The 26,897-nt window shown below is 38.6% G+C and overlaps 1 protein-coding gene across 3 annotated transcripts; it reads right to left on the bottom strand.

Annotated features, from left to right (window-relative positions):
- Positions 1–1,306: 1,306 nt before the first annotated feature.
- Positions 1,307–26,897, bottom strand: LOC125226673 (MAP kinase-interacting serine/threonine-protein kinase 1-like). 3 transcript variants are annotated; one of them, XM_048130731.1, is made up of 8 exons: positions 26,803–26,897; positions 26,529–26,597; positions 13,273–13,461; positions 11,664–11,905; positions 6,479–6,748; positions 4,438–4,659; positions 3,857–4,059; positions 1,307–3,381 (listed from the first exon to the last, which is right to left on the bottom strand). In XM_048130731.1, the coding sequence occupies exons 2-8, from the start codon at positions 26,578–26,580 to the stop codon at positions 3,129–3,131; spliced, it is 1,431 nt and encodes a 476-aa protein (XP_047986688.1). In that variant the 5' UTR covers positions 26,581–26,597; positions 26,803–26,897; the 3' UTR covers positions 1,307–3,128. The 3 variants fall into 3 exon arrangements, with proteins under 3 accessions (XP_047986688.1, XP_047986690.1, XP_047986689.1); XM_048130733.1 differs by lacking the exons at positions 26,529–26,597; positions 26,803–26,897 and adding an exon at positions 24,921–24,942; XM_048130732.1 differs by lacking the exons at positions 26,529–26,597; positions 26,803–26,897 and adding an exon at positions 23,666–24,007.

The raw sequence follows: 26,897 nt of genomic DNA on the forward strand, positions 1-26,897 counted from the left end.
CTTTCTTTGCTATGTTGGGTTCCGTACCGATCTGGCGGAACCCTCTTTCAAGCACTAGAGAACATAGACAATTACTGTATTTATTTTGAGTCTGTAGACAATACGAATTATGGCGGCAATTTAAAGTTTTGATATTGATGTAAATTTTATTAGGCTGAATGTTCTTTCTGTACGTAAACAGTGAAAATAATATATATAAACGGTAAATGCTTTCGTATTATGCGTATGCTTTATTTGCCAAGAGTGGCCCTGAAGCTTTAGTAGTTTCATGTGCTCTGCCTACCCCTTTATGGGTTACAGGCGTGATTGTATGTATGTATGTATGTAAATGCTTTCGTAAGGTAAGAAAAATGATAGACAACCAACCACCTTTATTTAGTACCACCAAAGCCAAGATCTTTGTAATCTCTTCATTTGTGCAAAAATTCCTCAGTCTCACAATCAGATTAAAAGACCTATGCCAATGCCAGCCAGCATACAAACCAGTGCATCCCTAGCAAAGTAGCACAACCAAGCCACAGTATAATAAAGAGTATTTTCATACAGTATGGCCACTCCCGCTCCCCGCTGAAAGTGCCGCCCACCCCCTCTCGGTTACCTCACAGTTACCGTCTGTCAAAAACGCGAACAGTCGACCTGTCATATGTCACTCATACAAGCATAGTACGCGTTCACCTACACGAGCTTACACTGTGTGCTAGGTACGCGCCTCTTTCATATATTTAATCGCCAGTGTCCGAGGTGTGACCAAGCCAAGGAAGGTATGTAATGTAACTACCTATGTACCTTTGCTATGTACAGAGTTTACAGACAGCGCCTCCGTATTATTTCAATTCTATAAGCGCCGTCAGGTTTATCTCACTGGAGCTGTATATTAGATAATTGATCATTTTCTGCAATTACTGATACTCCACAGCCCACAGAGCCAAGCGCGGATCCAGCTTCGTGCCCAGGGGGGGGTCACGTGATAAAGGCCCATGCCCCAGGGGGGGATCACGTGGTCTATTTGTATGGCCAACCTAGGGGGGGGTCATGACCCCCCCTGGAACCGCGCATGCACAGAGCGCTCCATTTGTTTAGTTTTGTTGTTAATTTGCTATGGGTATGAGGAGGCACACTGACATTATCCCGCCAGGCGGCGCCTGTGCAAGTGTCTAGGCATGACACTGTCATTCCTATGATTGTGTGAGAGAAAAAACATATCATCTTCTCGCTCTCACGTATGGACTAATAGGGTGGCGCCATCTGTCATAACCTTTGAGTGTGCCTCCTCATTGGGGTATCCAGCAGGATTGAAACAAAGTTATTTCAAAATTCAAACATCTGTATTCAATGACATTTCAAATCAATGATTTAGTCGAAAACAAATTTTTAACAAGAATCTGCGTAAGTTCAGGTTTCATTGGATAAAGCCACATAATAAAATAGTATGTTTTAAATGTAAATTAAATTGTATTTAAATAAATCATAAAAAGAATCCAAATGTAGGTGAGGATGGTATTTGTATGTTTATTTCTTTTTCCAATCAAGGACGCAGGACACAGTCTAGCAGGTCTACACTTAACACTACTTCAACACTTCTCTCGCTCAGCAATATAAAAGTATTCAAACTGATCACATGTTCATATGGCAGTCCCATGGAACTCCATGCACTTAACGTACCACAGCTCCAGAAATATATGACATTTCAAACAATCGGCTCACAAATGCTATTACAATTTATTAACACTATTTTATTACAAAGCGAATTTGATTCATTCTCACAACAATCGAGCGACAGCATTCTTGCGTTCGTAGCTAAATGTCACATATTGCCTTCAACTTCTTATACAAAAGGGTCGATTCATTCTTAATTAATGAGATGTGGGTTTTCCATCGTTGGTAAAATGCAAAAAAACAATCACATAACAGACTAGTTTCCGAACAACTCCTTCGAAAATAGAATATTTTACAATATTGCAAAGGATAGGCCTCGAAAATAATTACACAAGTAAGCTCAAAATTTCAATTGACGGATTTTATAAATCCAAACATAATAATATTAAATCTGCGTCGATATTTAGTAGAACGGGATAACTATCTCAATATTAATACGTCGTTTAAAGACCGCGCGGGGTCCGAGCGGGCCTCCGCACCGCCAACATAAACTCACAATACTCTATCGATAAAAACTATTCAGTCGTTTTTATTTATTCATAAAAATATATCTTTAAAAGGCTCAAATAAAACTGTTTACAGCTCTATAAGTACCGTTCACGTGGTTGCGATCGGACGTATCACTGGAGAATATCCGTTGGCACAGAGTGTCTGACGCCCGAGCGCCGTCCGCTCTACAGCTACGCTGGGGCGAGCGCCGTGCCAAGTTCACAACATTCATGAATAACTAGACGCCGATGTATCATTTACGTACATTTTTTTCATGCTCAAAATTAGACAGAGAATTCTAAAATTAAGTGACAAAATGCTACGTAATCATTATTCTGTGTCTAATACGGCTGACGAAACGTTGATAAAATTTGTTTTAAAAAATTCGCCTACATAAAAACTGAAAGGAATTCAATAAATATGTGGCCTACAAGCGATAACTACGAATAATATTAACGTATCGCAGCCGTTTTACAGAAAATCAAAACGTCTAGACTCTAAACTAACCAGCGAAATAGGAAGAGTGCCACTATCAATCTGTAGTAACTTATTATGCGAATACAATCTTGAACAGATCGGTGGTTATATTCTTCGCTGGTAACAATCAAAACTCGTTTAATCTCTTACAGTGCAATCATAAGATCCAGTAATTTAAAATTCCTCAATCTCACGATTCAAGTACGACATCTACATTAGGATCAGCCTCACAAAATCAACTCGAAACAAAGATATTTCAGGATCTAATTATCTACCGTTAAAAGAGTTAACGAGTTTTGATTATCAACTTAACGCGATCACTGCTAGCGACCGCAGGTTTTCCATTCGGAAGTGTTTTTCGAGCTCGCGTCGGTTTCTAGCGACCGTGACAGGTCTGCGTTCGCAATCGTTTTTGTTTTTTTTTTTGCTGGCGCTAGCAGGGATCGCACGGTAGAGCCGGGCACGGCGCTGGCGCTCCTCGGACACCGGGTGCGGGTGCGGGTGTGCTAGTGCGCCAGCGCGGCCTGCAGGCGGCGGCGCAGCAGCGTGCTGTCGGCGGGCGGGGACAGGCCGAGCGGCGCGCGGCACGTGCGCGCGGGCGCGGGCAGCGGCGCCGGCGCCGGCTGGCACGACTTGCTGGAGCGCAGCGGCGCCGCCGGCTCCAGGTACGAGTAGTTCATGGAGAAGTGCTGCTGGATCACGCGGTTCACCGCCATCGCCGACTCCGCGAAGTTGGACAGGTTGCGCGCCGACATGTTGCTGTGGACGAATGGAAAAAGGCACAATAAATATAAGGTATATTATATCGTATGGTAAAAAAGAATGAATTTAATAAATTCTCTAGTAAAGGAAATTATTTTTCAACTGAAAATGAGCATCGAGTTTAATAACGACAATTTATGTAAATTGAAATATTCTGCTACAATAGTAGTAAAAGCTACAACTATAACACGATTCACACCGAGAACGTGCCTTTGACTTAGTTTGCATTAGACTGTTTCGCTCGTTTGTTGTCAATTTGTCAGTATCGGTGTTGGTGCTTTACATAAACCAAAGGGGGTATTCGACGAATTGAAACTGACCACCACCACCGTGTTTGTGGCGAAATCGAACTTAATGCCTTAAGCCTTAAGGCATTAAGTTCGATTGCCTTAAGGCTTAAGGCATTCTCTACCCGTCAACGCCCACCCGTTGGACCAAACAAAAACTTGTGTGTTTGAGATGTGAGACTCACCGCTTAATATTAATAGGCGTCTGCAGCGGCGGATAATGGTCTGCGTCGTGGTCGGCCCTGGCGCGGCGCAGCCAGGGGTGCTGCAGCACGCGCTCGGCGCTGAGCCGCCGCCGCGCCTCGCGCACCAGCAGCTGGCGGATCAGGTCCTTGGCGTCGTCGCTGATGTGCGCCCACTCCTCCTCGGGAAACGTGTACCTCCCCTCCTGGAACAGAACATGAACATTATTAGCGGAATGGTCAAATAGAGACTCGGAGAGCATTAACAGGAGCTATTTGGTATAAACCGCATTTTTCCGGCAACATTTCAAAGATAATACATTCAAAAGAACATTAAAGATGGGAAAACTTGATTAACAAATAGCACGATACGAGTCCAAAACCTCTGTTTTTTAAAATCTCACTCCTTTCTGCTAAACTACAAAATCCTCTATAGTACAATATGTAGTTACTAGGAATAAAGCTAGCTATAACTTTTGTACGCCAAGACCACAGAACGTCGTCGTTATTTGTCGTGCCTACACCTACAGCGTCAAAGATAACTTTATCACAGAGCAGAATGCACAATATGAAAGTGTACCAACCTGTATGGAAGTGAAGAGGAGGTCCTGACAAGCGCGGCAGTTCTCGCCGCGCTCCCAGCCGCAGTCGGCGCCGCAGTCCGCGCGGAACGGCGGGTAGCCGCACAGCAGGATGTACGCGATCACGCCGAGCGACCACAGGTCGCAGCGCTTGTCGTAGTGCGTCGCCGCCGAGCCCGCGAACAAAGACACCACCTCTGGGGCCATGAATTCCGCGCTGCCCACCTGGAGGACAATATATAATTATATGATTAATATGTTGAACTGAACAAACTAAACTTAGTTAACTAAGGTATTTTAGAATACGTAAGTACGAAAAATTTGAGATACAGTGACAGTGGAAATTCATAAAGGATTTCCCTCTTGAAGAGCTTGTAATAAGCGACGCTCCATTTAGTTATCTGACCGAAACACGGCTTATATTGCTGCATCTCACAAATATACCGTATTGGCGTGTCTTTTATTTCATTTGGATAACGACAGGTGGCATCTCTAAATGTTTAGATTGGATGCACCTTAGCAAGAGTATGTGCATGTAAAGGTGGCGTGTCATTGGGAGATTGGTGGCCCGATTCATTTCTTTATAAAGTTCTTTAATGTGCAATAAATTCAAAATTGGTCATCTGGTCTGATGTGAACCATTTCTACTTAGAAATAATAACTGGATCAGTAAGTGTACTCTATAAAATGATTATGTGGTCTATTATTGGTTCCATAATGATGATACGTGCTTAACTTTTCTCTTACAACAATGTTTTAACAAGTGATGGACGTGAGTCACTTAACATGTATTTAACGTGACGTCGAAAGAATTAATAGTCCGATATGACTGTCAATGCACTTAGTTCCATAATGCGAAGACAAAACAAAAGTACCCTGACCATCTCTCACACATACAATATTATGCTACTATCAGAAAAACTTGTGTACGTACTTACAAGTATACTACGTACTTCCTAATCTTTGCTCATTCTCATATTACTTTATTTTTATCATTTGTCACAATAATTGCGTCAGAAAAACTCGTTTCAAGACTTCTTAGTGAAGAAGCTAAAATAAATTGTATTAGTATGTGTGCGGGTGTTATATTGATCAATACATATTTATGCAAAATGACAAGTTCGTCACGATATACAAAGCGTTCGATACGCATTTAGTCAGTATTATTTATTCGTTTTATTACCATTTCAATAGCAAGCAATCATAGCAGTGTGCGAATTTCAATATAATAATGTGAAAGGCGTTATTATTTATTACCAATTGTCACACGATTTACAAAAATTAGGAATTTATATTGACATCTATGGGTTCCTGAGTCATGGATGTTTTCTATGTATATAAGTATTTGTAAATTATATATATCAATGTCTGGGTACCCACAACACAAGCCTTCTTGAGCTTGAGGGGCTCAGTCAATTTGTGTAAGAATGTCCTGTAATATTTTTTTTATCTATGCAATTGTATTTTGAAGGGTTTGCTTTGAACAATCAATTTAAATAGATATGTCTGAATACCGCGAACGGAGTTAAATAAAACAGTCATAATTCAATTTTAGTTATTTTATAATTTCTTTTCTAAGATAATATGTATCAAACGGATAAGAAAAATTTATAGCACCACGTAAATACAGGGTTTTTTTATACGTTATAAATAATATGCCTCTTTATCTGATAATTTACTGATAGCAAAACTTTCATGTTTATCCAGCGAAATCATGTTTGTTTTTTTATTGTTTATTTTAGGCCCTAGAGGTAATTCAATAAATTCTTATAATAGCATCCTGCCTGCAATGTTCGTGACCGATCAGTCATTTAGTAAGTATTAAGAAACAATTTTGTTAACAAGTCATCGGATGTATTGTATTTAATAATTGTTTATAATTTTAAAGGAAGTGTATAATTATTTTGCAATACCTTAATGAAGACTTACGCTTTACGCGGTGCCTTTGCCGAAATTGCATGGAGAAATTAAAAATAAATTCATTGATAAATTTGCAGCTCACTATACAACCTATATTATACGGTTATGTAGGTAATCTACTCACCGGTGTCATGAGCTGCGGCGTGGCCAGCGGCCCCGCGAGGCTGGACGTGAAGCTGATGCCGCTACCAAGATCAAAGTCGCAGATCTTGACGGGGCACAGCCGGTCGGTGTGCACACACAGTATGTTCTCCGGCTTGAGGTCGCGGTGCGCCACGCCCTTGCCGTGCAGGAAGTGCAGGGCGTTCGCGATCTCGCGCACGATCTCGGCCGCCTGCGGCTCGGAGAAGTAGTGGTGCTCTTGGATGCGGGATAGGAGCTGCCCACCGTTGATCTGCAACAAGAGAAACGAAGGGTCAGCTGATGGATTCTGTGACCTTATAGATAAAAAGGAATAAATGCCGTCAACACAGTGCAGTGCTTTTATTTACTGTCACAAACTTGACTATTTTGTTGTATCTGTTAGGTAAAGATGTTAATTTCCTACGTGGAATTTAAATAGGAATAGATAATTTAGTCGTAAAATTGTAGTTAGGTATCTATGGTTTGTAGGTTCTTGCGTCAATGCAATTCAAATTTACGTACTATCCAAGTCATATAATGTCTAACGTATTACAAGAACATAAAAATAAAATATGTATTATTTATGTTCCTCTTATCACCTCTGAAACGTATGAATGTTTTGTATAGGAAAACAAAGTATACCGAAGATTAGTTGCCACAACGTGACCGCGCACGAAAGCAGGTATTGTAAAAACCAAACATTCTCGAATTTCCATATTCTGCCTAACTTTATTTTTAAAAACAATTCAGTAGAGCCGCACTCGCTGACACAGGCTTCTAGTTGTTTACGTTCGATATGTCGTGTTAAGCTTGACGTAGGTACATCACCATTACCCAACAGTTTTTCGATGTTTATGTAGAAAAATGTCGCAATTGTCGAGTAAGTACTGTCCCATTTTAAAATTTAAACACCCGATTAAAACAATAAGCCGACGAGTTAAGCGCCGAGAGGGCCCCAAATAAAACACATTATACGGTTCGCCGTTAGGCTAACATTCCGATTGGGCCTTCTGTGCGGCACGACTGGATTCAGATTGGAACTTCCCGGGCACATGTCGCAACATTGTTATCATTCAGTTGATACATTAACATTAAATCTATGCAATGTAGTCATCGATTTAAACTTCTCTAGATACACTATCACCTACAAATTCGGCACTCAAAAGTGTCCGATCGCTTAGTTGCAAATGTGTGCGTCCAGTTGACAAACGAAAACTTCGCAATGTAGTAAAAACTACTTTCGTTTTTTTACAAAAACAACGTTATTTCTTAGTACTTAAAGTTCAATTTCAAATGCAAGCAATTGGCGGTTATGACATTAATGAATGTGATCATCGCGAAAGCCATAAAATTTTATTACCGCAGATCGCAGGTGTGCATATTTTTAAAAAAATCTACGTCTTATTGCAACCAACTTAAGTTTAATTTCGTTTGCGCTGCAACAATCTAAACGCCATTTTTACATTGGGAACGAGGATGGACAGAGGCATCATGGGAGTCGCGCTATGAGATGAAAGGCGAGAATGAGGAAATTTGCGGTATTTTTGCGAAAAACTGTTTTAAAAAATCCTATTAGATAGAAAATTTCTTAAGGAACAAAACGGGTATAACATTTTTCGAGATGTTGCGTATTTTAAGCGAAAAAAAATGAGTTTTTACTGTACGATATTTTTATTGATATTATCTCAAACAAAATAGCATTATTTTGCATATAATCAGGGTGACCCAGGGGACCGTAACCATAGCAATAACAAACAAGAAAAAGTTGATTCACTCATATATATATATATATGTGTGTGTGTGTGTGTGTAGGTATGTATATATATAACATATGTGTGTGTGTGTGTGTGTGCGTGTAGTGAGTGTATGTGTAGCGATTATGTGAAGGTAAACAGTTGAGGGATTGTATGTGGTGTGTGTGAGGGTGCACTTGGAGAATATGAATTAAGTAGCTATTAAATCAAAGAAGAATTGAACGATGACATTAATTTATTATTCTACGTATAATTTCTTTCAAAGCTTTGTTTGGGTAAATCTTCTCTCCGCTCCTCAGCTATAATCTTGCGCCATTTTTCCCTTTCAACGTCTTGTTTTGGGAATCTGGAATAAAAAGCTTTTTTATTACTTAAAAACGAATTTGCTATTCCCGGGTTGTTTCTTTTTATAATTAAAGTAATTTATAAGATATGTATTAATATTATTGAATTGAAATCATTTATTTCAGACTTATTGGTCCATAATAATAAATAAATACATACATTATTAATATGAAATAGGCTTCTTTTACAAAAAATATAAATTAGCGACTCCATCATTCCATTTTTAACTATGTTCCACTTCATCCATCTTTTGTCGCCGTCCGCTCATTACTAGTATAGCGCGAGAGAAAGAGACAAACTGCGTAAGACCAAATCAAGGAATTTACTTTAATTATTCTAGAAAATAAATGTTTTTTGTAAGTTAGGAAGCCATTTTGACCACAAATGCATAACATTATAAAATTATTAACAATTACTTACCGGAAATACGATACGTCATCCTTTTTCAACGTATATAAGGTGTTATTTTTGCACTTTTTTACGGAGCACTTAGGCATGTTGCCGACACGGCGGATGAAGCGCTACTGACCGCCCAATTGTGCTTAGAACATTTTCAAGCACAATTTGCTGCGGACACATTCTAAGCCGTGATGGTGCATCTAGGTAGTTTAGATCGATGAATGTAGTGATCTAATGTGGTCTACTGATCAAATGTGAAAACGTGATCCGAGACCGCGTGACTACAAAAGTGTATTTGCAGCAAAACAGAGATTATTTGCACTTCAGATGTGGAAGGGCAATTACGGGTTAGAAAGAATGTTAAAAACACTTCTACGAAGTAACGACTATCATGTTAATTTATTTAAAAAACAGTGGCCATCATGAAACGAAGCGGCATGACACACTACATTTTTGCGTTCCAGTATAATTGAGTTTTTTATGCCGGCAGCGCACACCATCTACCCGCTTAATTGCTATAACTGAGTAGATTAAGAAACACGTCACGTGGTAAGCCATGGTTATTTACAACGCGGTCCACGGGTTTATAGCGTTCAACAGGAACACATAACGAGTAAAGATAAGGTGGCAAACAAAGAGGCAGATTATGCTATAACAGGTAGTTATTTTATCTAAAAGTCCTCTCATGATGGCTTTACGAGATGTTTAAGGTTATCGCAGACATAGTAAAGACAGATCGCAAATGGAAAACGCTGGCTACTGCATAATTCTGCCACTAACCGGATTTAAACATTGTATCGAGAACGGATTTATTTGCAGACGGTGCGGTGGTAACAAGATAGCTGGCTAGTCGCATTAAAACAGCAAGAAATAGAACCTACCGTTTCAATAATAACACCGTGAAATAGCTAACTTTAGGGAGGTACAGAGTTTCCGTACAAAATGAAGCGAACGCGGCTTCACTTTATTGTGGCTTCAGCGGTTTGGTAACATTTCTCCTCAAAGTTAAATTTATTATGAGCAGAATTTTGCACGTGTTTACATTTATTTATAGCCTAGAATAATAACTCCGACATGTATCTGGAGCACTACAATAAATTAATTTTATAATTTAATTAATATTGCGGTAGTCGGGTTAGTGGTCAACGACATATCTCTTTCCTCAATGCCCGGTGATAACACGCACCATAACACAGTGAGTAATTGTTTACATAGGTACTTTACATTACTACTATAATACCTACAGTTTGCGTCTTTAGCCTAAACTATAACAATAAGTTGAATTAACATCAGAATTCTGAATGTCAATATTGCGAATACCGATATCTGAACAATACAAAACAGATGAAATGTCATTGTTATAAATGGGATACACGTATTTATCCATATGGCGCGACTGCTTCGTTGAGTCACTGCTAAAAGCGGTAAATATCTACGATATGTTATCAACGCATATCTTACGCAAATGACATCAATATTCAATAGATACAACAAGACAAAAACAGCGAAGCTTTTACATATTCATGACTCCGTGAAGCATCAAAATAAATAGGAAACAATGAGAATACTTTATCATTACATCAGTGTTTAAATACTTCGTTAACCTGAAAGAAACGTGTCCGAAGCGGTGGCTTTACTAACACGAGTCTATAGACTTTACTGCATGACTAATATAGTGGAAAATGAAAAATTCCGAACAGATGTGTCAGAAAGACTGCTTTGAACCTAGGACGTCGACAAACGACCTTTTAGTGGAACATTTTATTTATGTTACCATCCAACTCGCCCAGTGTACAATGGTGGTATAAGTACCTAATATGGTTTCGTGATGTAACTGCGAGAGAAAGCTTAAGGCTTGTACGAGCGGCAAACAAGGACCAATGACCGTGCTATAGGTTACTTTGCAATTGCGAAAAAAGACTTTTTATGGTCTGTAGGTGTATCTACTACTAAGTACTTAAACTAAGGACTCTCAAACAGTTTAGTAAGGTGAAAGCCAAGATGCGACGTTATTAGGCAATCTAAGCCTTTTCTAAGGATTTGTGAGACAATCTAAGCTGGAGAGACTACTTTTAGTATATATTTTATTTACGCTTGATGTTATCGCTGTATGTATTACATGTAACAGTACCTATGTAAACAGACAATGGGAAGCGTGTCGGGTCACAGTTATCTGATATTTTCACCAGCACAAAAAGAGTTTTGCTTTACGATGCATTCGCATTCTGGCAATCAGATGGAAACATGATGCATAAACTGAATTAAATTTAAATAAAGTAAGTAAAACAATACCAGATATTTCCAGTTAAACACAATTATTTTAAAGCGCATAACAATATTTTTATACGAGACTATTAAGTTTCTTGTCCGTGGAAATATATTTATAGGAATGTATTTTTCCTAATACAGTCTTTTCGTTACAGAAGGGTAGTTATGCTTCAAATGGAATAAAGCAGTTTTCATTTTAAATATCACCAGAAATTCCCTTCTCTGAAGCCAGTCACGTAACATTAGGCGAGAGAGACATTCAACAAAGAAAAACTACTACTACTACTTCTACTGGCTCAGGAGACACCAAGGTCCGTTGGTAGAAAACTCAACACATTCGAACGCGCTAGACGTCTTTTTATCATGTCTGACGCAGAGCGAACGCACGGTTTAAAGGTGTAAAGACAATAAAACACTCACCTTCTCAAAGACAAGGTAAAACTTGTCTGTGTCCTCAAAGAATTCAATGAGCTGGATTATGTTTGGGTGTCCCTGGCAGTAGTGGAAGGTCTCCACCTCGCGGAACACCCGGGCGCGGGCGTGCCCCGGCACTTTGTCGATGATCTTCACGGCGAACTCCTGCCCAGTGTAGATGTTCACGCATGCCTGCACCGAGGCGTACGCACCCTCGCCCAATACTTCGCCCGTGAGCTTGTACAGGTCTGGAACAAGTTTCACTTTGTTAAAACAAAGAAGTTATCCAATAGTGGTCTTCAGTGATCACGGCCAGTGCTGCCTGTGGGCTATTTCACTGCAGTGACATTGACACTGACAATTCAGTGCCTATTTCTGGGTTCATAAGTAACATTGTAAATCAGCGTCAATATTTCCGTGTTGAACAGGCAATGAACGGCAAAGTGTCACTGTCGGGCAACAATTGTCACTGTTGAGAAATAGAGCACAGGTCGAAACGTCGGAAGATTTGTCTTATTTATCAAATTTCGGCGAAATGAGCTGGATTTCGTTTGTGTTATAGTAGTTATATATCGGCCATCGGCGCTTAAATGGTTAAACAGAACAGATAGTCCTTCGTTATGTATCTTCAATCTTACTTCAATTTACATCATAGGAGTGCGTATTCAATTGATAGCAAAAAGTTCAATTAGAATAGTTTAAAACAAAGGCTAATAGGTTACGAAACCTGTTTTCGTGAACGTTAAGCAAATCTAAGCTAATAAATATATCTACACTTCCTCCTGTTAACTAACTTCCTATTTCTAAGTCTTTTATTAGAGTTCCTAGTATTTAATGTAATCAACTTTTACATGACAGAAAAATCATGATACCTCACTACAATAATATTTTACTGGCGGAAACGTAACGGACATAGCTAAACAGAAAGCGATAGTATTGGTTGTATATCGTACATCAAATGCTGATAGAAACTCTGGTTCAATAACCTAACTAAGGCCATTCGAAGGGTTTTTTAAAACTCCTTGAACGTTGTGCTCACAACTGTAAACATCACGTTGAACACCCACTTTGTCCAACTAAATACGGAAACGGTTAACAATTTGGTCATTATTCACGGTCGCCTTGACACGGTTTAGTGAATACCTAATCAAATTGTTGACAATTCGAAGCGTCGATATCGATACCTATTGATAATTTCCTATTTATCATTAGTACTTGAATCATGCTTGGTTTTGTCTGGCGAGCGTGATATAACACTATCTGCCTTTGACTGCCGCATGAGTCAAGCTACCATTTGAATATTAACTACATAACGACTATAAGGCAGACTAATTTATACCGTACTCCTACGACATCAAAGTTCAAAGCGATTGTGGACAGTTCGCCTTGAAAATGATACATTTAGGCTTCCGCAGCAATTCTTTATATGCTACCTACGAAAAATTTGCTAAAATGTTTATCTCTGTTGGAAAAACTAGTTTAATCACCTAAAATTGCGTCGAAATCTATATATGAGTCGCCTGAGGATTGCATGCTTTCTGCGAGCCTAGTATAAGTTGAGACTTCCTTGGCAGATTTTGTAGGAAACCCATGTAAAAATGTTTGAACTGGTTACCTTGGAAACACGATGTGACCACCGAGCTCCCAGAGCGCTTCTTCCTCCGGCGCTTCCTTCGCGCCTCCTCCTTGCGCCGCTGCAGGTCCTCGTTGTCAGGTATGGGAACGGGCGCCGACGGCTCCGAGCTTCTCGGACTCTCGTCGGATTCTCGCTCGCTCGATGACTGACTGCTGCAACGGCCTACGCCTGTGGACAAAATAGAAACAATCTTAGAAAACAGACGCAAAGTGACTTAAGGCTCATTTAGACGGCACGCGAACTCGTATGTTCCATTCAATCCGACCCGACTGATCTAATCCCGCTTTGTAATGGAACTCGCATGCGACACCTCGTTCAGTGTAAATCAGTCTTTTACAAGTGATATTTTAGTAAAAGCTGTATTTAATAAGTCCACCTTGACAATAATGAAATTGTATAGTCACAATAGTCAGACAGTGCGCAGGTGTAAATTTTAGGTCATGAGACGGCCTTATGAACATTTAAGCCAACGAATGCATGCAAAATGAGAGCGCGGGTCGGAATTCGTTTGTGCCTAGTACATTTTCTACACGAGGCGTGCGTAATGAGAGATAAGAAGCGAACATCAAGGAGAAACGAGGATGTAAAAACAACGGAAGATTAATTATCGCCGGGTCGAGGTGAGGCATTGCACATTTAAAAGCACTACGATCCCAAAGAGATTTTTTAAGCCAGAGGTACTCTTATGTACTTAAGTATATGAAGATCGATGTTCAGTTACATTTTTTGACGAGGGTTTTGCTTGTTTCGTGTACATATATGTAAAAATTCTTTAGCTATCTACTGTTATTTTTGCAAGTCACGTTTGCAAGTAGGTAACATTAACAAATACAAATCATTGTGCTTTTGAAAAGGTATATTAACGTGAATGACAAAATAAACAATAAATTAAAAAATATTCTGTAAAACTGTTTGTAGGGATCCTGATTCCTCCTAAAGGACGGTGACCTGTAAGTTTTCTTGAATTGAGAGGTCCCTTGTTTTTCTGTAGCGTACACGTACGAATAATGAGCCATCATGCATGCCGCATCGGTACAATGGCGGCGATCGACAGCTCTCACTCGACGCGTATGTTGTGCCAGCTATTGTTGCAACGTTTTCACAGTGCTTGCTGCTTACTTTTGTAATACTGACAGTTCAATATTGTTTTCAATAGATGAACTTTCCAAAACGACAAGCGTCTAGTAAAAATGGTCTGAGTTTCCTTCGTCGAATCGGCTTTGAACATTTCGGTTCTTAGATTGTTGTAATAGAATGATAAAAATATCTTCACCTATACAAATGTTCATTCATAGATTGTAGGTATATTCGTAGCTCTTCATTTCATCTGAATTAATACGTCGATAATTTCGCTGAGTCCAATGCTCTCATTTCAAAAACGATTGCTATTAAAAACCTAATAACTTCCGTTAAAAAAAATACGTGGGTGTCCACCGTCACCCATATGACCCATATCCCAGTTGGCAGTCTCACAAGCGGTCCTTTCATCAGCCACGTGGCATGGCAGTCATCGATATCAATAATCTGTCGTGCAAGCTGAGTTGGCAAACAGTCGTGGTTCAACGACCGGCGCGCCCTGCGCGTACGCCGCCGCGTTACGTAGCGAGGTCGTGGTGGGAATGGCGACGGAGGTTCCTGATGCCGTCATCTGATAGTTGTAGGAGGCCCGGGCAACATTGGTTAGCAGCTGATCAAATACATGTTACGGTTACCAATGTTATTTAATAACAATTCGAGATGCTATACCTAGTCAAGTTACGTAGATAAACGTTGTTTTGAATATTACGAGTCGGTGACTTAAATGACATTAGATATCTAAAATCTACTAATTGTTAGTTTGGCGTTAGAGCTACAATATCGCTTGAGTTTTCTGCCATTCATAGAATCATCAAGAGTAAGTAACACTAAATTCGAATATTAAGGTCGTGTAAAAAAATATACATTATAAACAGTGATACTGAACTCCAGAACGATTGTATTAGAATAATGAACATGTTGTTCGTGCGGCTTAATGATAAAAGTGAAACTTAGCAACTAATTATAAGCAATGAGGTCATCATAGGACGTACCTAATAGTTACTCAGAGCTAAGCAGAACAGAGCTATGTCGACAATTTTCCGAGCATTTTCCTTTTCCAAACCACTATTGCGTGAGTTCCAATTGAGTATATTTGTTAAGTATATCGAGATCACACTTGTATTGGTTTGTGTAAAATGATATAATAATCTATGCTAGGCTATGGCAATATCAGAACAGAACAGTGCGCAATAGCGAGCGATTGTAACAATAAGACACGCCCACACACACACAATCGCCCATTTCAACAGAGCTTCCTGTCTGAGTAACAACATTAAATACTATTTGCCATTTGTGTTTGTTTACAATAATAAACTGTTCGATTAAATTTTCATAGCCCGCGGAGTCAAGACGCAATCAAAACTTATACAAGAGCAAAAAAACGGAACAAATTTATGGTTCGATTACGTAATGTGTAATTTAGATCTTGAAATGAGCTCTTTCTTGACATGTTTGATATAATTTCCAGTTCATTATTAATGAAAACAATTCACTATAAACATAACAAATTATAAAAATGATAAAGATCAGACAAAATATTTATAAACAAACAGTCATGCCGCATGCGTATGAAAATGTAGCAAATGAAATATTATCTCTTGGGAGTGGTAAACCGTCGGATATGTCAATCAAATTTGAAATTTGATTAATTGGTATAAAATCGGTATAAAATCAAAATTCTAAGTACCTAGTCAAAAATTACGTATGTATTTCGAGATAAGTTTCATCAGAGTACGAAGTTTCAGGAAAGATAGGCGGTTATTTAATAGTATGTACTGCACTGTTATCAGAGTGAAGCTGCTACTTGTTTCTATTGTTTTTTTAGAAGTGTCGCGTGGAGATCGCGTGACACGTCGCACCACGTGGCCGTGCCAGCACACCGGGCAACGTGGCCAGTTGTTATGTAAATCTTACTGAGTTGCCAGATACCAATGAAAAAAAAAAGTACTACAAGAGCAAAAAAAAGTCATGGGTGCCAAAAAAGACGTAGTCCCATCAACAACTTTTTAGGGTTCCGTAGTCAACTAGGAACCCTTATAGTTTCGCCATGTCTGTCTGTCCGTCCGTCCGTCCGTCCGTCCGTCCGCGGATAATCTCAGTAACCGTTAGCACTAGAAAGCTGAAATTTGGTACCAATATGTATATCAATCACGCCGACAAAGTGCAAAAATAAAAAATGGGAAAAAATGTTTTATTAGGGTACCCCCCATACATGTAAAGTGGGTGCTGATTTTTTTTTTCATTCGAACCCCAACGTGTGATATATTGTTGGATAGGTATTTAAAAATGAATAAGGGTTTACTAAGATCGTTTTTTGATAATATTAATATTTTCGGAAATAATCGCTCCTAAAGGAAAAAAAAGTGCGTCCCCCCCCCTCTAACTTTTGAACCATATGTTCAAAAAATATGAAAAAAATCACAAAAGTAGAACTTTATAAAGACTTTCTAGGAAAATTGTATTGAACTTGATAGGTTCAGTAGTTTTTGAGAAAAATACGGAAAACTACGGAACCCTACACTGAGCGTGGCCCGACACGCTCTTGGCCGGTTTTATTGCTTCGTAGTTGGGGTTAACTGACTATTTAGACGAAACTAGGAGTCTTCGGCGAATAATTTCACTGAAAAATGATCTTCTGGGAAATATTTCCCTATAAATCTGCAGGACGGGGACAACAAACAATCGTGATGCACAGCTAACAACAAATTTCGATAAACAGCTGTCCTATGGGTCCTAGGATAACTGTGGTATACCTGATATAAGTAAATAAATACTATATGCGGGATAATTGTCCAAACGTATCGCAAATCGGCCGACCCATTGTTGCCGACGAACCGAATCCGGACTAACGGAATGGAAAGGGCGGAAAGGCGAACGATTCGCATTGATTCGTTTGGGTTTATGTTCAATGGTCAGCGAACAATAACCATAAAATGCTGTTAAATTGACAATAAAAATCAGTACGGTTTTTAAAGGCCGTTCGATAATAAAATGAATTATTTATGAGACAGTCGACCTAGTAGGCTTAATCTTATAAATTAAAAAAAATTAGATTGATATTAAACTATCGCTTCATTTTGCGTTTCCGTTCTAATTAAAATATCCAAAAGGCCTGCCAACACGATTATGTAAAGTGACCCAGTCACTATTCAAATTAATATGCGTTATATCATTAGAGGTGCCGGTCATCCTGAGGCCTTATACTTAACAATTTCAATACAAATACTGAAATTACAATACAAAGGGAATTAATGAAATGCGTCACGCTACTTTGTAATATAAATTAGGTTATTCAAGATTAGACGCACGATTTATCAAAATAACGAGTAGCAGTCACTTCAAATTTATATTCGTTGAAAATTAGCTCGCACTCTGGTCCTGAAAACGTGTTTGATACAAAGTAAACTAATAATGTCGCCCATAGTCGTGTCCTAAGCCTACGGATTTCTATACTTTCTAATCTGGTTGCTGGCATTTACGCTTGGGCACGACTCTCAGTTGCCGAACGCAGGCCCATTATACTTTTATTGTACCCTTAAGCAGATAGAAACAGAAACAATCACTTTCTAATGGGATGCAATGATGTTTAAAACAATTGAAACAAAAGAGCTTAATTCGCTGCATCATTGTCATGAATGCAGTAATTTATATTTGTGCTTCTGGATGGAGATATAAGACTTTGGAATAGGTAGTTATGGGCTCATACAAAGCCAAAAAAACTTTTAGCCCTGTCAACCTTTGTCATCAGCTGAGAGCAGGGTACATTTCTCGAAGGTTAAAAACCAAAACTTTTGGCAATTGAGTTTTCGCAGGGTGTAGGATCATTGGTATTACAGGCATTAATCTGAAAGGGACTCTGCCCAGTGCAATGCAACATAACTGTTGAGGATACTAAACAGTAGATTAGTGAAAGAGAACTGTAAAATAAATTGTCTTCTGGCACGGCTACTGTGCAGTAAGATACTATCTTAGTGAAACTTCAACGATGCCGTTTCGAACTAACAAGTATAGCCTGCATACTAAACTACTTTCACTGCTAACAGATTTAGCCCCCATGTAGGCAGCTAATAAAGATAACGCATAAAACGTTACTTTAAATCAAGGTACCCTTTGCGAGACCCCTTATATAGCAAGGACCGGTGTGGTTTCGACACGCAACGCCAAACTGTGGCGCAGTTAATAAAATACTGACTCCAGCCACGATATTTGCGGAAACATCGACTAAAACTTTACTATAAAACAATCTGATTCAAAACATTTTTAACCAAAATTTATCAAGAATCAAGACTAAAGTTCTTACTCAGTAGTTGGATCGTAAGTTTAACGTTTTCAGGCAAATCAGTAACGTACAGACTGGAATCTAAACCAGGAAACTTAAATATGGTGGTGCGAGGGTTGTCTAAAAATAGCTAAAACCCTATGCAACTTCATTCGGGACGAAAATCGATTTGCAGCAGCAACGCGCAATAAGGGGAGGGGGGAGGGTATTACGCCGGAACATGAAGGAGTCACGGTCAAGGTTACTCGATTTAACTCAGCTGATAGACACGAATGACTGCTTTCCAATCACCATTACTGAAATGGAAAATTAATGTGTGACCGGAGGCACATGCCTTGTATCCACGCAAAAACAACTTGATAAAAACTCACGTGTCGCGAATTTCAACACACGTTAAATTACCACGGAATCAAATTCAATCACTAATCGCTGTTCAAATGTCCACAGAAAAAGAACCGTTTTCAGTTTTCCCTAACAACTACTGAGATATTTTAAAACCGCCACCCCATTTTCGGCGCCAATTAGCACCTTCCGTCAATTACACACAGTGAAAATTCTAAATCTACAATAAAACCAATAGGATGTACTAAAGCATATACTAGACATGCGCAAAATAGCCCTGGAGGTCACCTCTGGAAATTCACTCTCGGTGAGCTTATCTCATATAGGTAGGTAGGTGGGCCCCTATTACATAAGTTAAAACGCAGTACTGTTTTGTTTTATTCGCTGACCTTGACAATGAACGCTGCGGCGTCACGCTTGGGAGCCACCGTTGTTGTGGAAACTATGGGTACTTCAGTAAGGGGGAACACTAATGGAATTGTGTTAAATTTTCAACGCATTCTTTCACAATTCGATTCACGCGAAAACAATGAAATCTTATCTGAGATGGAAACACCGTTAATAATTGAACAACTTCATTTCGACATTAGTGCCCCTATGAAGAAATTTCTATAATTTCTCATTCGGAAAGCAATTTGATTTCTGTATTGTTGATGTTGCTCTTTAATTAATGTTTAATTAAAAATAAGTATTTTCTTTTCTGTAGGATACTACAAATTTCAGTAGATTCAAATTACGCGTTTTTCTGAAAAACGGACGAAAAATGAGTACGACAGTACGAGCAGTCGAGCATGTCTTGGATATTTTATTTCCAATACATAATCTTTTCTTTTGCTTTTTTAATACATACGTTAATACACGGATATTAATGTAATCTACTGGGTACTTTAAGTGAAAAGAAAGGTTTTAAGCCTATTAAGATAGGGTTAACTGACATTCTAACAACATCGTTGCAATAATAAAAAAATACGGTGTGTATAATGTAACCAGTGGCAAAGAAGAGTAGATTTTTGTTTCGACTTGAGCATCACATTTGGCGTTTCAGACGGGGTTCTGTGCTTCTGTGGTGGGAATTGCTAAAAGATGGAAAGGGCCTCATTGCACTTGAAGTTTAGAACCCTTATGTTAAATATGTGGTGGTGATAAAAAGCCACATAATTATAAGCTAACCAAAATTATAAAAAATAACACGTCTACATTGATTTCGCTAAACGTCAATGTTCTATAGAATACAATAATGATATTTTGAGGCAAACATTTTTTTTTTCAGAAGACTTATGATTTTTGCGTAGGAATTACTTACACACGAAATTTATGTTGCTTTAGAATCTTTTCCGTTTATACCTAAAATTCTAAACTTAAAAAAATGTGGTTCGTGATTTAAAAAACCACTTATTAAAATCAAATACGAATCGTATAGGCAAAGTAACGTATGTTTTGCAAGCGTTGTGTTGGCGGTTACTAACTGTTAAACATTATGCGAAATGGTGACTCAGCAAAATAATACGACGTTTGTTATACTTTACATATCCATTTGATCGGTCAACGCCCGCTAGAAGAACGGCGAACCTTGACATTTGCAACGGTTAAATTGCACAACTAACGTGCACTGAACGTTAAAGGCACCTATTAGGTACTGACGAGCAATTTATGGGTACCTTCGGTATCCAATCTTGAACAGGTTGTTTAGGATAACAGTATTGTTTTTGTTAATGATGAACATATGAACATGGATTGTGAAGGGCGTCTGTATTTGTTATATTCGTCGTTGCTAGAGAAAGACTATCAGATGGTTGCATCTCTTGTAGCCTTTCCTTAAGTCCAGTCTAGAAGATGCTACAAGCATATTTGGACAAATATGAACAAGGAACAAGTGATATTAACTATAAAACTCCCGTGAGACTCAAACATATTTAAAAATACTTAACAATACACACGTGGAACGTGGAACAAGTGAGTTGGCTGTTAGGATAAGGATACCCTCACCTTCCACTACTAGCTCCGAATAGTACACCCCGGTAGCAGACCACATCCACAACTTGCTGTGGGTAGGACTACAAACCTACTACATATGTTCAGGGAAGGAATTTTACGTTTCCTACCTTAACAAAGTTATTGAATAGCCCTCGTCAGTTAATAGAACTAACCTTAGACAACAATAGAAATAGCCATAAAACCAATACAAGTGAACATGGGCACACGGTCACACTTCATAGGTAATAAAGTTACGTTGACTGATGGACAATTGCAAATTGTTGGCTACGTGACTTCGAGTGTGTCTAGGGTCAGGACTGAGATGACTGTCATCGTAAATAATAAAAATACTTTTAAACGAGCAATTCTTGTATATTTATTTATTTATACCGACGATCTCGGAAACCGCTCTAACGATTTCGCTGAAATTTGTTATGTGGGGGTTTTCGGGGTGAAAAATCGATCTAGCGTAGCCTTAGATCCCGGAAAACGCGAATTTTCGAGTTTTCATGAGTTTTTCTTTCGCGTTAGTAAACGTAAAATATGGTCGTTAATTTCGCCGCGCGCGCATCAATTCCGCTTAGCTCAGTCGTACGAGGTCGGTCTAATGTACGCAGATAGATCGTAGGTGTCAGGGTTTCGAATCCCGGCCAGAAATTAAGTTTTTGTTTTTGTCTTTTTTGTTTTGTTTTTGTATTTATAAGAGTTTTTTTTTATCTAAAGACGTGATATATTCAAATAGAACCGAGCGAAGCTCGGTCGCCCAGATATTAATAAAAAAAACCGGCCAAGTGCGAGTTGTACTCGCGTTGTAAGGGTTCCGTACACTACAAGAAGGGCTTAAGCGCCTCCTTTTTAGTAGGAACTTAAGTAATTTTTGCGAATAATCGATATTTTGAACAAAACGAAACAGAAATGAGTTTATATGTAATATTCAAACGCGCTTACACAATTTCAATTTCAAGAGATTTGGTAACTCCTTGCAGCGGCAGTGAGTGAAATTCGTAATTTGAGTTTTTTTCTTTTCAGTCCGACTTATGCTACTGTAGATTTCTAATAGGTTTTCCTGTAATCTATAGATTGAAAACTATCTCGTGTATTTTTAACAACTAATCCCAAGATTTGGCGTAGGCACTAGTTTTACGAAAGCGACTGCCATCTGACCTTCCAACCCGAAGGGTAACTAGGCTTTATTGGGATTAGTCCGGTTTCCTCACGGTGTTTTCCTTCACCGAAAAGCGACTGGCAAATATCAAATGACATTTCGCACATAAGTTCCAAAAAACTAATTGGTACGAGCCGGGGATCGAACCCGCGACCTCCGGATTGAAAGTCGCACGCTCTTACCGCTAGGCCACCAGCCCTTCCTTGAAGTAAACCTAGGTGAATCTGCTAAAAGCCGCTAATATCATACCCCAAAGATAAGGTGTAATGAAATATCGATATAATATCGATATAGAGAGTGAATTTATGATAAAACACACATTAATCAGATTGTCGACACCACCGCTTTTTCAACAATGGCTGAAAATGAGAATAACTAGGTAGTTGGAGGAACTACTGATTTGTCAAAATAACTTAAGAGGGCTTTCGTGTGAAAAACAGTGAAATCGCAACCGAGCGCTTGATTATACCGTGTGTGGTATCAAATTAAAGGGCTTTGCGAGTAGTTTACAAATATATATCACATTATAGGACTTTTTCTACTTGTTCTAACAAAATATGATGGTAATAATTGTACCGGTGAAGGCTCGTTTTCAAAAAATTGCCAAAAATAAATAATAGTCATTTATAATCACTAAGGCATAACAGCAATTTAAGTAAACGTTGCAGATTAATTAGGTACAAAAATTACTTCGATATGATGTTGATTTTCAAAGGAATTTGTCACTTAATTTTAGGTAATTTCTGAAAAAAATTGAATTCGTCTTAGCCTCGTTTACTCTTTTTCAAAACCTTATAATAAAAATGTAGTCTGAGATGATTGTAGTACAGGATATACGAATTATAAATTTACCTGTTTTAGTATTCAAAATTGTCCAAATTTTACAAATAAGATCGACTAATTCAGCTCTATACGTGAGTTTTTCTAAATGTGCATTAAAAAAAATTCATAATTAATTTAGTGAGTTAGTTTTAAAAAATCCAGTCTTATAAAAATCAAGATAAGAAGATGCTCTAACTGAAACTTGAATTAAATAAATCTATTTTATAACGGAAAGTGTAGTATTTCACCGACTAAAACTATTAATTTTACATTCTTTTTACGTTTTTTTTAAAGCACCCTTAAAGAAGAACCTAAACCGGATAACAAATGTATATAATAATATAGGTACTTGAAAGCAAACGAAATACATATATATCATTTAACCCTGATGATAGTGATGATCTATATAACGGTCACTGTCTTGAGTTATACAACCTAAATAGAGGGTAGTTCTCGAAACTCGTAATATGAACGCAGCGTGTTTTGTAATCATAGGGGCAATAATCTAAACGTTGGGTGGTGCTATGGCAACAGCAAGAGGCCCAACTACGCAGTTGAATACAAAAGCCGGTCGGGCAAATCAGATGATTGTATTGTATACATACACTCACATCACACACACACACACTCATACACACACACACAAACACTATCAAGTACTCGACACCGGTCAATGAGAAAACAAACAATGGAATATATAATTATTCACTCACCGCTATCTACACTCTCTTCTGAAATTTTCTTCACCATCCTGATGGCTGCCTGATGCGTTGACACAGCGATATTGAAAAATAACGAGTAGGTATACTACTCTTGAAAAGCCGCTTTCAAACTTGGTGCGGCCGCCTTCTCGATGTGAAATCGGGACGACAGTAAATTAAATGCAAAGATAAATAAATTTAAAGCACCACGATCGAGAAGGATTTGCGGATAGTGTGCCGAAAGGTATAAACAAACACTGCTAGAAGGCGGAATTAAAAAAAAACTGCTGATGTGGTTAACGATCCATTCTATACACGCCCGCCCGTCCGATGTTCTGAAATCCAACTGATTCAGATTGAGTGGGTAGGGGCCGCGGAGCCGGCTCGACGCGCAGTTGTTCCCCGCGCGCCCCGCGCTGCCCCCGGCCGCTGCGTCGTTCGCGTACCCTCTTCATTCGCGCATGCGTTCTCGCTCGCACTCCGCTGACGTGTTTATATTTTTTTATCGTTTATTTTTTCACTGAGATGCTCACCATCTTCAGAGAATATGGTGTGATAGTTACGTCTTCCTGTTTGAGATTATTTTACAGACCAGATGTTATTTGGTAATCAACTGCAACTTAAACATCTAGCGTTACCCATATTATATACACATATATGTGTACAAGAAGTCTAAGGAGACAGCGCGGTTACCGAATCCAGTACTACGACAATAACAATGCCTTTACATAATTTAGATATGTATGGATATCTTGTTTGTAGATATCTATTGTATTACATATATTGCATCAGTTGCTATGCTACGTTATATCATGACTCAGCTGAACGTCATTTTTTAATTAATCACAAGATTCACGAGAGCTTGAGACTACTGATAAGAATCTAGAAGGTAGATTTCTTTCTAACAGCAAACCACTTAACAGACTATTGGCAGACCTTTATTTCATCAAGGATTATGAAAGGATTGTTGTTATAATAACACTTACAATTTACATTCATATTACTTTACTTGAATAGGTATGCATCGATAAGACAATTTAGTTTCTTATTTATAGATAATTATTTTTATCCATCTAAACAAGCCGCAAACATATTGCATCATTCGGACTTTAAAGGACACGTAAACGTAACAAATCGTCTACAATCTAGACTGCGATTGTATAAATGAACTAATATCCAACAAAGAAGAAAACATAGCGTGCCAATATGAAGTAAGGCAACGAATAACATGTGCTATGATCAAACAAGAGATCTAAAAAATACTTACAAGACATGCCCAGTGAAGTAACGGGTTACAGAATAATAGTAAAAGTCGCCCATTGATAATCGTTTCTTTTCTGAATAAGTTGCAGTCCTTCAATTCATCTCCCAGATGTATGTTGTGTCCGTGTATAGGGGTTATGGTGTTACGCAATAGGAATCCTTTGTGTTCCCTTACGTGACCTTCCCTGGACGTTTGTTGACAAACAAGCTGCGGGAGCGGCGCGCACAAGGGTCTTTATTTAAATCCTTTCCGCGCACAAGGGTGCAGGATGCTTCAATAAGCCAGTATAATCCGGTCTCCGGTATTGCCAAATTGTTATGGATCTCGAGGTTACAGTTACAGAGCAGTTGCCTGTTTTGCATTTGGTAAGCAATCCGAATACTTAGTCAGCGCACGTGGTACCCGACCGGTCCGACCGGCACCCGGCAGCCACACCGCCATGTTTGTTGTCACGCCACCCACCCGTCCCTCTCTCGACAAACTCTGTACTCTTCTAACCCGTTTTATATTCCTTCTCTGTCTATCCAATAGCAATCCTATTCCCTTTCTCTCTTGCAAGCCTACGTGACTGACAATAACAAAACATAACCCCAGCAATTACGGCAGCCAGTCCAATATACATAAATTGAAAGCGTCTAAGTGTTGTTTGTGTTGGCATCATAGCAATCAAGCGCCTCAACATAGCTGCATTTTAATTCCGAATTTTAACATACACACTGAATAGATACTTAGACAGCATTAGTTTTTAAGGCTTTTGTAAGCAGTTAGCAAACAATATAAAACGTTTATAATAATGATGACTGTTTTGGTAAACATCACCTGATACCGTAATGTCAAGATTAGACGAATAAAGGTCAGGTTATCTTTAAAAAAAAAACAAGACAAGATATCCAAATCTAGATTTCGCGTTTGATTAGGTGTGCACTAATTTGATTTAGCAACATCATTATTAACTTGACAAGTTCATCATATGGGAAGCCTAACAAAATTTCATGGAAATCGTTCAAAAAATTCGGGGAATTGCTCACTGGTTCGCGCTAAGGATTCATCGAAGCCAAATATCCGCAAAACTCAATGAATTGCAATATTTGCAACGGTTAATTCCATGGTCACTTTCCCTTTTCCAGGAATCGACGGTTAGAACGGGGTGTGGAGTGTGGAGCATCGTTACGTTACGCATGGGCATCCCCGTAAGTTATGACGGTTGGGGTGAGCACTGAGCAGGTAGCTTGCGCAATACAATCGGGGTCCGGGAGCACTTTCTTTGTCCCGAAATGCGGGAACAAAAGCGATACTCAGCTTTGTGGTGCCTCATTATCGGCCTTTGAAAACACTTCGGAATATTGACGTCAAACCTAACATAAAGACCCTATTTTTTTAATACGAGTGGACTGTTTTTTCAATGTTATTACTGTTATAAATTAGTAGTAGTAGTAAAACACTTTATTGTACCAGAAAATAATACAACACACAGGAAAAAGAGCTTATTATAAGTACAAAGGCGAACTTATCCCTTTAAGGGATCTCTTCCAGTTAACCTTAATATATAAAATATTAAATTAACTCATTTCTTGTAATATTATGACACTTATTCATTTGGATGGTTCTTACCTTTAATCAAAAAATTCTGAATTGCTGCTAGAATATCTTCATCGTCATCCATTTTGTTTTGAAACTCTTCTGAAACAATATACATTTTTTTGAATTTATCAAATGTTGACTTTGCAACATCATGTAACCCCAAAAGCATCTCTTAAGAACATTTACGATCTGCTATAAAAAGTGAAAAGTTTAATAGTAGGTCTTCCTTTAGATAATAACAAAATTGTGCTTAGGAGTTTTTGGAATACAGTTTGCTTTTCAAAATCAAATCTTATTAGTATACCTATAAATAAATAGCTTTGGAGGGAGGTGCACGCGGGTATTCCCGTGGATCTAAAATTCGAGCCCTTTTGTGTAGCTTCGAGTCGGTCTGCTTCG

The sequence above is a fragment of the Leguminivora glycinivorella genome, chromosome 5 (assembly GCF_023078275.1).
Source record: "Leguminivora glycinivorella isolate SPB_JAAS2020 chromosome 5, LegGlyc_1.1, whole genome shotgun sequence".
In the NCBI taxonomy this organism is placed as follows: domain Eukaryota; kingdom Metazoa; phylum Arthropoda; class Insecta; order Lepidoptera; family Tortricidae; genus Leguminivora; species Leguminivora glycinivorella.